The 18711-nt window shown below is 39.5% G+C and overlaps 1 protein-coding gene across 1 annotated transcript in view; it reads right to left on the reverse strand.

Moving 5' to 3' along the window:
- Nucleotides 1-7288: 7288 nt before the first annotated feature.
- maea (macrophage erythroblast attacher, E3 ubiquitin ligase) overlaps nucleotides 7289-18711 on the reverse strand; it is a 90337-nt gene continuing 78914 nt past the window's right edge. The window contains exons 6-9 of the mRNA XM_072256628.1: nucleotides 18528-18636; nucleotides 17158-17291; nucleotides 13692-13887; nucleotides 7289-8896 (exon numbers count right to left, since the gene is read on the reverse strand). Of these exons, the coding sequence (XP_072112729.1) occupies nucleotides 8801-8896; nucleotides 13692-13887; nucleotides 17158-17291; nucleotides 18528-18636 (535 nt within the window). The 3' untranslated portion in view covers nucleotides 7289-8800. The remainder of the gene's footprint in view (nucleotides 8897-13691; nucleotides 13888-17157; nucleotides 17292-18527; nucleotides 18637-18711) is intronic.

Consider the following 18711-nt stretch of genomic DNA (forward strand, 5'->3'; position numbering starts at 1 on the left):
AGCTGGGAAGTTGATTGGCAAAAGGGTTACAAGGCTGGAGAAGGGGGAGTATCATGGGATGGAAGGCCTTGGAAGAAAGAAAGGGGGAGGGGAGCACCGGAGGAAGATGGAGAACAGGCAAGGAGTTATTGTGAGAGGGAAAGAGAGAAAAAGAATCACTCTCTCATCCTGGTTTCCCCTTCGCGCGACATTACTACAAACAATAAAATGATTAGTATGAAGTATACAATGCATATCTGAATATGAAGTAGTATATCTGTGCTTTCTTTGGTAACTCACTGTTTATGTTGCAGGTCAGCCACAAGAGCGTGCTGTTTCATGGAAATTATTTCTGCAACCAGGTTTGTGAAGGTGGTGTCAGGGACAAGGGATTTCATTTAAGTGGGAGATTGTTCTGTGTGGAGACAAATAACTTAGGAGAACTTTTCAATGATCAGATTGAAATAAATTTGGCTGGGGCTGGGCAAAGGTTGATGGCTGTAAGACACAGATTTTAAATAAACAGCAAAAGTAAATCATACTAGGTTTAAGAAACAATGAAGCAACAAGTAAAGTCAATCATCTGTTTCCAATATATAGTGCATGTGTGTATGTATTCATTGATTGGAACTGGAAACATAAAATAAAGAATTTCTTGCCCATGATGAACTTCGGATAGTTGAGAGGTACCTTGAACAGAGGCCATTGCAGGATCTGCAGTGGTGTAAATTGATTCTCCTTAACAGGGCAAATAAGTCTTTACTTCCAGTGAAACTGAAGAACTTTCCTTTCTGCAGATACTGCCTTACCTACTAATTACTGCTGTCAGTTAGTGATTTTATTTCACATTTATACTTATATCTGCAAAACATACAATCTCCTCCCTACCCCTCCCCACCCCATCCTCCCATTGGAAAGAAGATACAAAAAGCCCAAACCAACCAGCTCAAGGTCAGCTTCCATCCCACTATTCGTAAGACTAATAAATGGTCTCTAGTACCAATAAGGTGGACTCATGACCTCACAACGTACAACATCAGGGCCTCGTACCTTAATGTCTGCCTACCCTGCACTTTCTCTGTAAATACAACACTATATTCCGCATTGCCATTGGTTTTCCTTTGTACTACCCTGATGTACTGTTGTTGTGAAGTGATCTGTATGAATGGCATTTAACACAAACATTTTCACTGTATCTTGGTATAGTCCTTATTACCATCAAAAAGAACAATAACAGTAAGATTATACGGCACCTGCAGACTCCTCTCTAAGTCAATGGGTCATTGTGATAGAAATATATTGTCATTCTTTTTTTGCCAGCGTCTGATCCTTCAGTGAGTACTTGTACTTGAAAGGCTTCAAAGGTTCAAAACAATGGCTCACTACCACCTTCAGAGGGGCAATTAGGAGTGAAAATAAATACTATCCCTCCTCAAAATTCCATGAATAGAAGTTCTGATCATCGCAACATCCAACTGGTACAAGTATACTACTTCTGCAGATGTACCAGTCAGTAGGAAAATTGGCCATTGTGATTCACCTAGGGTTAAATAGGTGGGTTGCTGGGTGGTGTGGCTCATTAGGCCAGGAAGATTTGTCCCACACTGTATCTCTAAGTAAATATATGAATGTTCATATTCTTCATGCTCAAAAGCATATTCTTTATTGAGAAAGATGGGAGTCAATTCACTAGGAAAAAAACAGTAATGGGCTAAAAGACCCATCAGATGATGTTGGAATAGTCCTTTGTAATTCACCAGGACCTTTGATTTCTGTGTTCCCAACTCATCAGGGCCTATGGTTCCCGCACTCAACTCTGATTTACCAGGCTCCAGTTCCCACTCTTTCTTGAAACTCAGCTGGTTCTGTTTCCACAGTCCCTAGAAATTTACCATAGGCCTTCTTTCCTGCCTCTCCTTTAGAATTACCAGCTTCATTGTAGCATCCATTGTTCTATTGTCTGACATTTAAAAAATGTCTGTCGAGCATGAACAAAATAACATCTAATAATTAGGGAGCTCGGCCAGTCTGCACTACCAAAGTTGAAAAGCATTCCAGATTAATGGAGGATTTCTGCTTAATGTCTCATTCTATTTTTAGCACTTTCATGCTTTACTGGAATACCAGTCTGCTTGAGATACACTACTCTATATTTACAAAGCACCATGAAAAACCTTTTGCAATTTTTGAGCTAACCAACTTATTATTTTTGGGTTTAAAAAGAACAGAATACTGGAAGAACCTGGCAGGTCAAACAGCATCTGTGGAGGCAAAGGGTGTACTGTATATCGAGGTTTCAGATTGAGACCCTGTACCAGGACTGTAAAGGTGTTAGAAAATTCCAGTATGTAATTGGGGAAAGTGGGTAAAGGGCTGGTAGTCATAGGTAATAATTGGAATTTGGTACCAGATAAGGAGAAGATAATGAGCAGATGTCATCAGCTGGAGGTGGGAGGGTATTTACTTTTTTATTAGCATCTCCTCCCACCTTTAAATATGGTTTCCTCCCAAGTGGGTCACATAGAGTACCTGAACTGATGAGAGGAAAAGAACATTTTGAATATCAAGAGCTACAGTTCAAGCAGAAATTGTTACAGTATTGGCAGTGGCAGAAAACAGTTTCTGAAGAACCTTACAGAATGTCAAAAATAGGCTGTATTTATTCTTCCAATTTCCACTATTTTTCAAGGGCAATATACAGTATATGGATGGTCCTAATATGCGCTCCTGCAGTTAGCAACAGAGCTCAACAAGAATGCAGCAATATTGCACAGCAGCCCATTTAATCTTTGTTAGGAATGAGTTCACCAATAACGTTACAGCCACTATTTACCATGCATTTTAGACCTATTTCAATAGATTCTGAATCCTACATTATGAAGCTCGTTTCTATTTATTTGTATGGGTCAGTTTAATGTTTCAGCTTGCATTTTTGAATTAAAATTACTTGAAGTGAAAAGACTGTAGATGTTTGAACTCAGACATAAAAGGCTGAGAATACATAGATCAGGCAGTGTTTGTGGTGAGAGGGGCAGTTCTCTACTGTAGAGAAGGGGGAGGGTAGAGGAGAAAGGGTGTACGGTTGGATGAAAACTGACGAAGTGAGTGACACAAATAGTGGCTGTGCCAGCTGAGAGTGGGGTAGGGCTTGTTAATCACAACTGGTCTGCAGGAAATGCAAGGAAGCGATGTTGAATAAAAACAAGAGAGAAAAGTAACAATGCTGGAACTGTGAGAAACAAACACTGCAAATACTGTAAATACTCAGACCAGGCAGTATTGGTGTAGAGTTAAAATTACAAGTTGATGGCCTTCAGAAATGCCCAGTTGACGAACACTGGAAAAGCTGTAATTGCTGAATTCGATGTTACAATGTGAATGCTGGCACATGTCAGATCAGAAGAGGAGGTGGTATCCTTCACATTTACATTGGTCTCCATTAGGGCACTGCAAAAGGCAAAAGACAAAGGCCCGAATGAGAATGAAACGCAACCAGAAGTTTGGGATCACGGTCACAGACTCAGTGTTCTAAAAAACTACGCTCTAAGTTTATTTAGTTTCTGTAGTGTGGAGGACACTGCACCATATGCACAGGCCTCCTTTGCTGCAACAAAGAGGTAGTTTGAGATGCCTCCAATGCAAATGCTGCATGCTGAAGAGCCACAAATAATAAAATACAATGGCAATGCAGCCAAACAAGTGTTTAAGTTTAACAAGATGGGCCTTAATAGGAAGGGATTAGCAGAATGTGCTTTCATATTCTGAGACTGAGATGTGTACAAAACCATAAGACATTGGAGCAGAATTAGTCTATTTGGCCCATTGAGTCTGTTCCACATTTCAGTGATAGCCCAGTTATTATTCCTGTAACTCCATTCTCGTCTTCTCCCTGTAACCTTTGACGCCCTGACTAATCAAGAACCTAACAACGTCAGCTTTAAATACCAAATGACTTTGCCTCCACAGCCATGAAATTCCTTTTTATCTCTGTTCTAAAGAGACATCTTTCTATTCTGAGGCTGTGCCCTCTGGTCCTAGACCTTCCCCAATCTTGGAAACATCCTCTCCACATCCACTGTATCTAGGCAGTTTCATTAAGATCATGGTTGATCTAGTTATAACCACAACTCTCTGTTCCTGAGACTTAAGCAACTAAAGATTGATTTTTGTTCTGAGGGGAAGTGTGAGCGGTGATTTCAAGCTTAGGGTGCACCTCTCTAAAATCATTGGGCAGCTTTGCCAGTTTATTGCAAGTGTAATATTAAAGATTGGATGACAGCAATCATATGCAACATTACTTGAAGCCATTTTGGGCATGCACTTCAACAATATCTTATGGAATAAACCTGAATAAAGCTTTGTTGAATATTGATGATGCCCCTGCTCACCCATAGCTCATCACTGATGTATTTGCCACCCAAACAACGAGCATGTTGAGTCTGTGAACAAAGGTATCATTTCAATATTCAGAGCTTTTTATATGCATCATGTGATTAGAAAAATAATCAAGGAAACTTGGATTGGAAGTGTTAAGTCATTACTTTTCTAAAATATTATCTTTGCAAATTGTAGAGGGTTCTAACGTCATACTGGAATGTAACACCAAGGTAGTCCAGGAACTGGATGCAGTGAAAATTAGCATTCTTCTCTCAATGTTTTCCTTAAACCATAAATATCCTCCTTACCAATGAACTAGTGCTGATTGTATCGACATTATCTAACAACTTGCCTATTGTCTACTGCCCTCACAGTAGATGTAAAACTTGTCCTTACATCATCTCGATCACCACCATCCAGAGATCTAAATGTCCTTCAAGGACAGAGAAAGGTTCACATGCATCACCCCTATCTTTTCCATTGCATTTGGTGCTCCCAACGTGGCCTGCTCTAAAGTGGCAAGATCAAGTGGAGACTTGATGTCTTTTTCCACAGAATAAGCTACCCCTCTCAGTTTGCAATGCCCATTCTGAGCTCTCATTTCCAGACATCCCACCCTGCAAAAACTCATTTCAGGGAGGTAGCACCATCAATTTGTGGGGGACTCCCAGAACTTCCAGGAGAGGTGGGATGTCTGCAATAGAGTAGCTCCTGAGCAGCTAGGCAGCTAGTTTAAATAATATTAGCTACGCTAATGAACAAATGACACCTGTTAAACTCACCTCAACATGTCTTTTACAGTCTTATCCCACCATGGGCAATAGAAAAGTCACTGTTGCAAACAGTGCATCGAGCAACACTGTCATTATTTTGACCTCGATGAGTCAGGGGTACACTTTAGGGTAGCCTGGGGTGACATACGTTTTATATTTTCTTTTTTTAGAACACTCTGCCATGGCGTGCTGTCTCTCTCTCATGGTCGCTCTCTCTCTCTCTCTCGTGGTTGCCCTCTCGCTCTCTCTCTCTCTTGTGGTCGGTCGCTCGCTCGCTCGCTCTCTCGTGGTCGGTTGCTCGCTCGCTCTCTCTCTCTCATGGTCGCTCTCATGTGCTCTCTTGCTCTCAAAAAAATTGATTTCCGGGACATTGTATATAATTTGTGGGCATCAGGGAGCCACTATTAATATGCAGGAGACTCCCGGAACTTCCGGGAGAGGTGGGATGTCTGCATTTCAACTTTTTTTTCTCAGTCCTACCCATCCTTGGCCTTCTCTACAGTCAGGATGAAGCTCAATACAAATTGGAGAGTAATATCTCCAATGTTTTATTTAAATGAATCCAGCAGTAGTAGTGCTTGTTATTCCTGCTCAACTCCCTCCAACAACTTTCTATCTTCAAGCTACTCTCCCTCCACCTTGTTCCATGCTTTTTTCACCTCCATCTATCAATCACCCAACAATCTTCCAACTTCACAAGCCACTCCCCTCTCCTGCACTACCTGCCTGTCATCCTATACACCACCCTCCCCCGCCCCCAGTCCATCAGTCATCTCAGAATCCTTTCATGCCACCCCCTTCTTCATACTGGCCATGTCACCTCTTCACTCTCAGCCTTGATGCATTGACCCAAAACATCAACAAATTCTTTCCTTCCTGATGTTGCATGACCCATTGAGTACCTCCAGCATTGTTTGTTGCTGTTGTCACATTGCCTGGCCAGCCTCCATCTTCTTCTCACGATCACCACTTAAAATGTAGATCTGTCCATTTCTCACACTACCCTCTCATGGGAAACCATTTGCTTTTGCCTCTAAATTTAAATATTTAATGTATTTAGATCAAATACTTTTGTTTTTACTTTTTTTGATCTACACTAACGAAAAACCTTTGTATTATACTTAGTATTAGAAAGCTGCCTCTTTCTGTAGGTAAATTCTTGAACTTCAACTGGGGCAGGGGAGATAGCTGCACTATTCCAAACTGGAGAAGTAAAATCATTGCTTTACCTAAAAAGAGTGTTTACCAAACACTATTAATATAAGAGATGATAGAGTTTAAAGAAGGTACATTAAGAAGGGAAGTGGTGGTGTTGATGTTGTTTGTGGAGTAAGCAGCCCTTGTGGCTGTCTATTCTCCAGCAAACTGCCGCTCCAGATTCCAGCATCTGCAGTCTCTCGTGTCTTGAGACTCTTTGGGTTGAAGTGGAAGATATGCCTGTTGGTGGAAGAAATGCTTGTTCTGGAAAGAAGAGCTGAGCGAAGTGAAGGAAATGGAACAGAATTGGTTATATAACATGTCAAATATGGAGGTGGAGAAACTATTAACAACAAACAGACACCATAGAATACTTATTGTAGAAGCTTTTTGCATCACAATAGAAATGAGATGGAAAGGAATTCTTGCAAGAAGACTGTTTCCTGCCTGTTCATGTGTCACTCAGGCAGGGAGGGGATAGCAGAATATGGACTATCAGTAGGCTAATGGGATTAAGATTGACATCTTGGTCAGTGTAGATGTGGTGGGCTGAAGGTTTTGGCCCTGTGCTGTACTGTTGTATTATGAAGCCAAGTTAAAGGAAGCGCAGCTAAAACAGATGTGGGAATCAGTAGACCTGGAACAGATATTGATCACCAAGTTATCCACTGAGATGGAATCAAGATAAAAAGAAAACATCATATAGACCAAGTGAGAGCAAGAGCATGATTTAAAAAAAAAGAATGTGATTAAACTTTCAGGTCCTATTCACGAACAGGAAGCAGCACCAAAAGGCAATGTATTTGAAAAAGCAATGGGATACAAAGCTCGATACTTCATCAGGGGTTGTTCCATGTCTTCCTCAAACAAAAAGCAGTTTGCATCCCATTTTCAGAGATTCAAAGCACATTTATTACCAAAGAATGTATAAACTCTACACCTTGAAATTTTTCTGCTTACAGGCAGTCACAAAGCAAGAAACCCGAATAACCCAACTTAAAAAAGACCAAAAACTACTGTGCAGAGAAAGAGAGGGGGGAAAAAAAAACACAAATCATGCACTTAATAAAAGCAAGCCACAGCATTCCAAACCAGAATGAGTCCCTGGATCCATTCCCAGAGCAGCTGGAGTAGGCCTCAGCCTCTGTCCCAATTCATCACATTAGCAGGGCAAAAATGCACAGCAGAACTGGCCACTCCTCTTGGAGATTGACCTGCAATATTGACCACTATTCTCTTTCCAGATTTGCTGCTCAATCTGTTGAGGATTGCCAGTTTCCTTTTCAGATTTCCAACATTTCTAGTGTTTTACATCCCACTGTCCTAGACACTTCAGATACCCTGCTGCTGAAATAGCTGTGATATCCTTCAACTGTGACAGGTCTTGCATTTATCCAAAAATGAGACCCAACTGCTGGCTTCAGTCTTCTCTTGGCTGAAGATAAAGTACATTGAAAGGAAATTGAAATCTCTCAAGAGTTGCCTGGATTCCTCTATGGGTGAATAAACCATGTGGTTGGCCAAATTCACACAATTTGTATTCTTAAAATGGGCAGGAAATGGAAGAAAGAACAAAAGTTTTGGCTTAATATCGCAACTCAAAGTTTCAGGATGAAAGCATTACAGAGTTCTATGGGACAGAGAGTGTCAGCAGGCTGAGTACCCATGTATGAATATGAACAGGATATGACAAAAAATTCAAACTCAAATCACAATTTCAGGAAGGAAAGTAGTTGTGGAAAAGTGCACAGGTCCCTTTCAAAGAAAAGTTTCAAGTACTTGTAAAAGTGAAATAAAAGTTACTCAGATCAAATAAAACAAACTAAACCAGGTTTTATTTGATTCTTTTTAATTTGCAATTGATTCCAACCTTATAATTCTACAACCTAGCAGTGTCTGCATGCATAAATAGAGCTAAAACATAAGCTTTCTGGAATTTCCAATTGTGCATCTTGGAACGAAATCACAATTACTCAAAATACGTTAAGTTTTTGTTTTACAGCTGATCTGGTTAAACTGAAATATACTACTCTAAAACACTATGGCCTGAAAACACTAACTGCAGTTGTGCAAGTTATGCAAGTTCTGAAGGCCTGAAATAAGGCAGCCAAACAAGTTCAATATTGTATCCCCCCAAGCACAACACTAATGAGAGTTACTAAATTTAAATTTACGAATGAAATACATTTGAAAACTGTCAAAATTCGTCAGATAATGTAAACCACTACAAAACTCTTGTCAAAGCCTCAACTGTTTTATTTCACCTTTTTAGTACAAACTCTTCTTGCTTTCACAATGCTCCTGTCATCATACAACACTGTGTATTTTTTGTTCCATTTGGACTTCTGATCACAAGAGACAGACATCCACCAAAAAAGGTGCATTGCCACAGGTAATCAAGCTATACCCAGCAGTCAGGCCAAGCCAAATAGTAGCCCGTGGTTCAAATTCTGGCCTTGCGCTTTTTCATACTTCTACATGATGTAAACTTTTTCAGCTTGAGAGAAGTTGTAGACTTCTTTGGTTCTTGGACAGATAATTTTGTCATCTTGACGAATAGAAAGTAGTGACTGAAACAATAAAAAAAACAGCAAATTTAATTGGGATAATAATTACCTACATTACTGGAATAAAAAGCTTATGCAAATACTGGTGACCATGAAATTACTAAATTGTGATAAGAACTCATCACCAATATGCTTAGGGAAAAAGCAATGTAGCAACCTTTCCATTCTGGCCTCATTTGACTCCAGATCTAGGGTAAAAAGTGGTCTGGCAAACTCTTCAGTTCATTGATAAATAAGAATAGGCATTAAAATCCCAATGTGCCAATAACACCAGCATCCTGTGAATTCAGAAATGGAAAAAAAGACAAGCAATAGACAATTAACCAAGGTATCAGCAGTACATTTTTCTCCTGTGAGCAGAAGGAGCAAGCTTGAAGCACTACAAGATTCTGTACTTCAAGTGTTCTGATGAAGAGTTTTCAACCAAAAATACTAACTAGTTCTCTTTCCACAGATGCTGCTAAACCTGATTAGTGTTGACAATATCTTCTGTTTTTATTTCAGAATTTCCAATGCTTTCAAGAAAGTGAATACCTTTGCAAACTCGGTTTATTTTTTCTATAAAAAAATTCTATTGGTAAACAATGTACTTCCTTTTACTTGGGCAAATGGGATTAGTTTAAATGGGTGTCTTGGTTGGCATAGACCAGTTGGGCTGAAGGGATTGTGCCCAATGCTTCCAGTATTATACATCTATTTTATTTCCCGGAGAAGGTGTTAAGTAGAGTTATTATTATATAGGTGTCAAGACTATTTTTGGTATTCACCAAATGAAAGAAGGAAATCAGCACTGAGTAAAAATAAAACATACTGATTGGAGTGTCAACTGTCAAAGTATAATAGACACCATGAACACTCTAAACTACCAGCAGATGACATGCTTTGAAATTTTCAAGAACAAAAGTAAAATGGAATTAAGTTTTCAAATTAAATTCATATAAGAATGCTAACTAAGTGGGTATCAATTTACTACCCAAAACTTGTGTCAGGAATACAAAAACAGGCAAGTAGAATAGTCAAGTCAGAGTGTAACTCCTGATTGAAAAGTACCTATGGATAGGATAATTACTGTAAAAGATAACTTTACTCAAAGTGAACACACAATATTAAGGCGTGCTTCAAATATAACATGAGGGACACTTCAACTTCTTAATGGCAAGAGATGTCAATTGAAGGATTGCAATCTCTGTTTGGATGCTGTGAATCATGATAGGTATTATCACAGAGGGAATGGGTAGGGAGCGAACATAAAAGTTGCAGGTTGTATAGATGTGGTAGATAGAAGCTTCCCACAAGAGCACATACAATTAAGGTCAGAGGTAATGTAATCTAGAATACAACTATTTGATATATGAAAATGATTTTTCTTGTATCATTCCTGGATTCTTGCTAATCATTTGAAAATATGCCTCTTGATATTCAATAGGAAGTATTTAAACTTATCAATGATTTTTTAATGCAAATATTGAAACTCCTGTCTAAATTTCTTCCTCCAGGTGAAGGTTGATGGAACTAGGTAGATTAATGGTTCAGCATGGACCAGGTGGGCCAAAGGGCTTGTTTCTGTGCTATAATTTTATATAATTTCCTAGTTTAAGGATCTAAGGAAAGATAGGGAATGGGTGACCAACAGGAAGAGTAATAGCAAGAAGATAGTACAGGAGTTTCCTGTGGTCATTTCCCTCCAAAGCAGATATACCACCTTGGAGTCTGTTGGGGGAGATGGCTCACTAGGGGAAGGCAGCAGTAGCCAGGATCATGGCACCGTGGGTGACTCTGCTGTTGTGGTACGGGATTCTATGGTAAGGGGAATAGCGAGGAGCTTCTGTGGCTACAAACGGGACTCCCGTATGGTGTGTTGTTTCCCAGGTGCAAGGGTCAGAGGTGTCTCGGAGAGGCTGCAGGGCATTCTGAAAGGGGAGGGTGAGCAGCCAGCTGTCATGGTGCATGTAGGTACTAACGATATAGGAAGAAAGCAGGATGTGGTCCTACAAGCTGAATTTAGGGAGCTAAGAGATAAATTAAAGAGTAGGACCTCAAAGGTAATAATCTCAGGATTATTACCAGTGCCACGTGCTAGCCAGAGTTGGAATAGCAGGATAGCGAGAATGAATATGTGACTTGAGCGGTGGTGCAGGAGGGAGGGTTTCAGATTCTTGGGGCATTGGAACCACTTCTGGGGCAGGTGGGACCAGTACCATCTGGACAGTCTACATCTGGGCAGGGTTGGGACCAATGTCTTAGGGAGTTTGTTTGCTAGTGCTGTTGGGGAGGTTTTAAACTAATATGGCAGGGGGATGGGAACCCACACAGAAAAGAAGAGGGAAGTGATGCAGAGACCAAAGCTACAGTTAGTGAAGAAAAAAGTAAGAGCAGAGTGCATAAAAGTAAAAAGCAAAAATCGCATCGGTCAGTAGATTCTAAAAGGACAATGAGTATAAGAACACTTTATCTAAATGCCTGTAGTATCAGAAACAAGGTTAATGAACTTGTGGCACAGGTAAGTACCAAGTAATTTGATTTAGTGGCCATAACAGAAACCTAGTTGCAAGGCTGAAATGACTGGGAATTAAATATCCAAGCGTATCAGGCAATACAGAAAGATAGGCAGGAAGGCAAAGGAGATGGGGTAGCTTTCTTGATTAAGAATGAGATCAGGGCGATTTTGAGAGACAATATAAGATCTACGGAGCAGAATGTTGAGTCTATCTGGGTAGAGATTAAGAATAGTAAAGGGCAAAAAAAAATCACTGGTGGGAGTTGTCTATAGGCCACCTAATAAAAATATTGCAGTGGCAGAGGCGATTAACCAAGAAATAACTGAGGCTTATAAGAACGGAATGGCAGTTGTCATGGGGATTTTAACTTCCACATAGATTGGGTGAATCAGGTTGGTCAAGGAAGTCTTGAGGAGGACTTCATAGAATGCATCCGTGATGGCTTTCTTGAGCAGCATGTTAGTGAACCTACAGGGGAAAATGCTATCTTAGATCTAGTCCTGTGCAATGAGACAGGTAAGATTCACAATCTTGTAGTCGGGGATCCTCTTGGAAAGCATGATCATAGTATGATTGAATTTCGCGTACAGATGGGAGGATGAAATAATCTAAAACTAGCATATTATGCTTGAACAAGGGAGACTACAACAGGATGAGGGAGGAGTTGGCTAATGTGGATTGGGTGCACAGGCTATTTTGTAGGACAGCTGAGGAACAGTGGAATACTTTCAAAGAGATTTTTCACAGTGCTCAACAAAAGTATATTCCAGTCAAAAGTAAGGACAGTAATTGTGGGGAGAGCCAGCCTTGGATAACTAAGGAAATCAAAGATAGTATCAAATTAAAAGCTTGTGTACAAAGTCGCAAAGAGTAGTGGGAGACTGGAAGATTGGGAAAACTTTAAAAAGCAACAAAGAACAATTAAACAAAAAATAAGGAGAGGGAAGATAGAGTATGAAAGTAAATTAGCACAAAATATAAAAATAGATAGCAAAAGTTTTTAATCAATATATAAAGTGAAAGAGAGTGGCTAGTCAATGTAGGTCCCTTGGAAGACAAGGAAGGGAAATTGATATTGGGTGATAAGGAAATGGCTGAGGCATTGGACGAATATTTTGTGTCAGTCTTCATGGTGGAGGACACGTCTAATACGCCAAAGAATGATGTTATGGACGAAATGGGAGGAGAGGACCTCGATAAAATCACTGTCACTGAAGAGATAGTGATGAGCAAACTAGAGGGCCTGAAGGTAGATAAGTCCCCTGGTCCTGATGGGATGCATCCCTGGGTGCTGAGGGAATTGGCGGAGGTTATAGTAGACGCATTGGTAATCATTTACCAAAATTCTCAAGACACTGGGCAGGATCCGGCAGATTGGAGACAGCAAATGTCACACCACTTTTTAAAAAAGGATGTAAGCAAAAGACGGGCAATTATAGACCAGTTAGCTTAACATCTGTAGTCGGGAAAATGCTTGAAGCTGTCATTAAGGAAGAAATAGCGAAATATTTAGAAAGGAGTGGTTCCATTATACAGGTACAGCATAGATTCAGAAAAGGGAGGTCCTGTTTGACAACCTTACTGGAGTTCTTTGAGGACATAATGAATGCAATGGATAGAGGGGAACAAGTGGATGTTGTATACTTGGATTTCCAGAAGGCGTTCGATAAGGTGCCGCACAAGAGACTTATAAATTTATAAGATATGGACGCATGGAGTCGGAGGAAGTGTATTGGAATGGATAGTGGATTAGTTAACTAATAGAAGGCAGAGAGTTGGTATAAATGGGTGTTTCTCCAGTTGGCAGTCTGTGGTGAATGGGGTGCCACAGGGGTTGGTGCTGGGCCCGCAGCTGTTTACCATTTACATTGATGATTTTTTCACACATAGTGCTATTGATCCTATTATACAAGCTTTAATTTGGCCAAAAAATCCTTAGGGTGCTATTCAGGAATTATGTAAAATTGAAATATGCTACATTTAGCATACCACTCTTTTCATAGAAAAATACTACAAGCTGTCTGGTTTTCATCTATATTGTGTAGAGTTTTAGAAATGGAGATAGCTTTTCGAATGACTTGTCATTTTACCTTTTTCTGACCAAGTGTGACATATGCTATTCTACTGACCACTACTAGGATCTCCCTTGTATCTATGGAAGATTAGGATAATGGCTAGTTCTTCTGTAATTTCCACCTCACCTCCTGCCCCTCAGCAACCAAGGATGCATTCCATCTTGTAAAAGTGAATTGCCTAATGCAAAGATAGTCATAAAACAAAAGCAAACCTTTAAAACTTACATTGTATCCATATACATATCCATTAGGCAGCATCATAGGTGGATTATTCTCATTCATAACTTCACCGGAAATCTTGCAGACCAGTCGGGAGTTAGCACAATGCGCCATAGGAAGAGGCTGTGCGAGCTTGTTCAAAGATTTGCTACAGACAGGGCAGTCTGGATTTTTAGAGGTTCCATCTTCTTTATAGCACTGTCTATGGACCACACAGCTCAGGCATATTCTGTGAAGAATCTTGAAGAGCTACACTTAACTCCCATTTTTATGGCTCCTTTAACATGGTGTCAAAACAACCCCCCACCCCCATTTCCAACAAGCACTTTACAGGAGCATAATCAAACAAAAAAACTGAACCAGAGCTGAGCAGAATATTTAGAAATGTTTTGAAAAGAAAGCTAAGCGTATCATTTGCTGATAGACAGTGAATACAAACACACTTCTGTCAATGGAGGACTAATTAAAATCAGAACTAATCAATACCACAGAAAGAGAAATGTATAGTAGTTAATTTTGACACTTGGACATTGAAACTTCCCTCATGCTGAACTCTCTCATCTTTTTATTCCATCTGTCAACACATTTCCATTTCCAGCATCAAATGTAGGTAACCAAAATCAAATAACCCATATTGAATTTTACATTCTCCCTTGCTGGAAGATACCTGCATTAATACAAATGATGAGAAAATTAAGACCATAAGATATAGGACGGAATTAGGCTATTCAGCTCATTGAATCTGCTCCGGCATTCTATCATGGCTGATTTATCATCACTCTCAACCCTATTCTCCTGCCTTCTCCTTGTAACCTTTGGCACCCTGACTAATCAAGTACCTAGCAACCCTACTTTAAACATACCCAATGATTTGGCCTCCACAGCCATCCGTGGCAATGAATTCCACAGATTCACCAACCTCTGGCTGAAAAAAATTCTTCTTCATGACTGTTCTAAAGGAACATTCTTTTATTGTGAGGCTAGGCATTCTGATCCTTGACTCTCCTACTATCCGAAATATCCTTACCATGCTCACTCTAGCTAGGTCTTTCAATATATGATAGGTTTCAATTAGATATCCCATCATTCTGGGCCTGTACTCCAGTGAATACAGGCCCTGAGCTATCAAATATTCCTCATCTGTTAATCCTTTCATTTCCAGCATCATTCTTGTAAACTTCCTAAAAGTTACTGCCATTTACCTACTTGGTATGAAGATATTTTACCAATCTCCCTTCATAAAAGCTTGATGGCGACTACCAACAGTATTTTGTTTTAAATTATTTCCCGGCTAAGATAGTCAGACTCAATATCAATTGTATTATCTGGACATCATAATTCCTTCACGATACTATCTCCTTTAATTAACAGAAATTTCAACCCAAACTAACGTGATGTGCTACAATCTCTGCCACTACTGAATGCACAAGTGTTTTAAGTCTCAAAACTAGATCCAGATGCTTGCTAACAAGGTCAATTGATGAATTTAAAAGCACATTTTGTCAACTGCAATGCTCATTGTACATGATATAATTAATTATTTGCTTCTCTCAGGAGGTTATATGACTATGTGGAAGGGTATGCTAGAAATCATGACGCTTAGCTGGATCTTAATGAAACAGAATTTTCTCATCTTCTGTACATGCTGAGGTAATTGCTCAGTTTCAGGACTGAATCAGAATCAGGTTTAATATCACTGACATATGTCATGAAATTTGTTGTGTTGCAGCAGCAGTTCATTGTAATACATAAAAAAAATATAAGTTATACTACATACATTTCTAAAATTACTTAAATAAATAGTGCAAAAAGACAGCAATAATAATAGTGAAGCAGTGTTCATGGGTTCATTGTCCATACAGAAATCTGATGGCAGAAGGGAAGAAGTGTGTGTCTTCAGGCACCAGTACATTGTCTTTGACGGTAGCAATAAGAAGAGGGCAGGTCCTGGGTGATGGGGGTCCTTAATAATGGATGCCACCTTTTGGAGGTATTGCATTTTGAAGGTTTCCTCGATGCTGAGGAGAATAATGCCCATGATGGAGATGGCTGCATTTATAATTTTCTGCAGCTTTTCTAATCCTGTGCAGTGGCCCCTCCATACCAGACGCTTTTGCAATCAGTTAAACCTTCTCTTCGGTACATCTGTAGAAATTTGCAAGAGTCTTTGCTGACATACCAAGTCTCCTGGAGCTCCTAATGAAATATAGCTGCTGTCGCATCTGATTTGTAATTACATCAACATGTTAAACCCAGGATATATCCTCAGACATGTTGACACCCAGGAACTTGAAACTACTCACCTTTTCCACTGCTAATCCCTTAACAAGGACTGGAGTATGTTCCCTCGACTATCCCTTCCTGAAGTCCAGAATCAATTCCTTGGTCTTACTGATGTTGAGTGCAAGGTTGTTGTTGTTGAGACACCACTCATCTATCTCCCTCCTGTATGCCACTTCGTCACCATCTAAAATTCTGCCAACAATAGTAACTGATGCAAAACACCGGTTTACTTTTACTGGTTATGCCTTTCCAGAAGCTAACTACCTGGCATCCTGCGCCCACTCAAGTTGTTACCCTTTATGCTTAAATTATATTGTTATGGGTCTTACCCTGACACTGATATATCATGACCTCCATTCGTGCATCATCTATCACTTTCATTGCTTCATTAAGTCACTGAGTGCCCACCTGCTGACCTGTATGTTTGATAAGTCAGAATTTGCAATTAAATGCATTTTGTGAAACCCACAAACAATGCGGCACTTAATCGTGCCTTTTTCCCACGTTTAACTCGAGCTTCTCCGTGGAACAGCTCTCTAAATTTGGGCATGTATTCTTGATGAGGACAGCCATGATCAAACCTGGTACTTACTTTGCACATGCCTTTTGTTTCCTTTTATCCTTATTACTATTTGCTTTGCACCATTTAATCAGTTATTTGAGCACTCTCCCTCACTCCTTTTCAACTAAATTGGCCTTAAGTTAAATCACCAAATTCCAGTTCTGAAGAAAAGCTATGATCTATTCTCCTCCCCAATGAGCTCAACACCTTTTCTGCACAATAACGCTACACCCGTGTGTATCCCCATAGCATCTGGCAAACTTGTGACCATTACTAACATTGGGGAGGAGGTACGGGAGTCTGAAAACCTAGATTCAGTATTTTAGGAACACCTCCTTCCTCTCCACTATAGTAATGTTAATGTCTTGCACTATATTGCTGCCACAAAACAACAAATTTCATGACATATATCAGTGATAATCAACCTGATTCAGATACCTCACAGATTTGGTGAGTAATCTCCCAATCTGTTTTTATTTTTAAAAAAATCTTCTTCCACGGTTAGGGAATGATTTTACAATTTGCATACTTCTAACCACCTAAACCCTACACCAATTAAATATTTAAAAAAACAACAAAATAAGTACTGACAGAGACACAAAAGGTTCCAAAACTCTGAAAGGATACGGTGTCTTTATAGCTGAAAGTCCTGCTTGCAGTGTTATAGTGAAGACAGAACTATTTCCAAGTTGATGAAGTCTGTAGTTATCATATCTGAATTGTTGAATGAGCATTTTCCATCGGGCTGGATCCAAAAGATCCTGTAATGATAACATACATATTTGACTTCTGTATTAAAATAAATCCATGCCAAACTTAGGAGGTTTGAGAGTACTCAAGTTTAAACAACTTCTCCATTCTTTTCCACATAAAAGAACTTCAGATTCCATAGAATAGACAGAAAACATCGACAACTGGAAGCAGGGAACATACAGCAGATATCTGAGGGGGATGACTTTCATTTACTATTTTCTCAAGTAAGGATAAAAGGTGGAAGGGTGGAGTTCATTTGAAATGCACTATCCCAACAACAAGGAAATTAACAATAAATAGATGCCAGAAAGACAACATTAATGTTGGAATTTCTTTCATAATGAATGCAAATATTTGGAACATAAAGTAGAACAGTGCAAAACACAAGGAAAGGTCCTTTGGCCCGAGATGTCTGTGCTGACCATGATGCCAATTTAAACTGCACATCTGGCTGCATACTGTCTGCATTTCTCTATCCTCTGCCTATTCATGCACCTGTCTTAAGGCTCTTTAATTATTGTTACTATATCTACTTTCACCACCTCCCCTGGCAGCACCTAGCAGTCTGTATACAAAAAAGTAGCTGCCCCATACATCTCCTTTAAACTTTCCCCTTCTCATCTTAAATACATATCCTCTAGTACTTGAAATTTGTACCCTGGGAAAAAAATTCTCACTATTTACCCTAGACTGTCCTATTGCCTTTCCTACTGTCCTTTTGAAACAAAGAAACAATTTTAACTGTTTCCCAGTTTTGAGATGAGACCTTGCCTGTGGCTAACAAGGATACAAAGATCCCACTCAAGACTCCACCTTGTCACTCACAATAATCTGGGGTAGATCCATCAATCTCTGGGGGCTTATTGGCATTAATATTTTTCTAAAGACATCCATAACTTCCGTCTGGACGTTGACGTGCCCAAGAATATCAGTATAGCTCTGAACTCCGTATCTTCTATGTATGATAAAATACAACAGTAGATTGGTCAATTTACCACAGTAACATGATTCTAGATTTTCTCTTCCTCTGACTGGTATGTATTCTGACAGCTGAGCTGCATCAATAAATACAGCACAAGGGACTGTATATAACATCATATAACATCATGGACTAAATCTGACTGAAATCATTTTTAATTATAGGTATATTAAGGGCATCATCTACATTTCACATCTAAAATTTTAAAATATATTAGTTGTTCTCATCTGAATTTTTCGAAAAATAAACATATCAACAAGTTTACCTTATATGGCGAAATGTGAGTATCAGAGGGAAATGCCAGCATACCCATCACTTGTCGCACCTCATCCAGTTGTCCTCCTTCTGCTTGACTGAAGTGTCTCCGGGCATGCCTAAAATAGGAAACAAGAGTCAAATTTTCAGTAAATACTTATATTACTTCAGTAAAAGTTCTACAGTCAAAATAC

The sequence above is a fragment of the Mobula birostris genome, chromosome 4 (genome assembly GCF_030028105.1).
Source record: "Mobula birostris isolate sMobBir1 chromosome 4, sMobBir1.hap1, whole genome shotgun sequence".
In the NCBI taxonomy this organism is placed as follows: Eukaryota; Metazoa; Chordata; class Chondrichthyes; order Myliobatiformes; family Myliobatidae; genus Mobula; species Mobula birostris.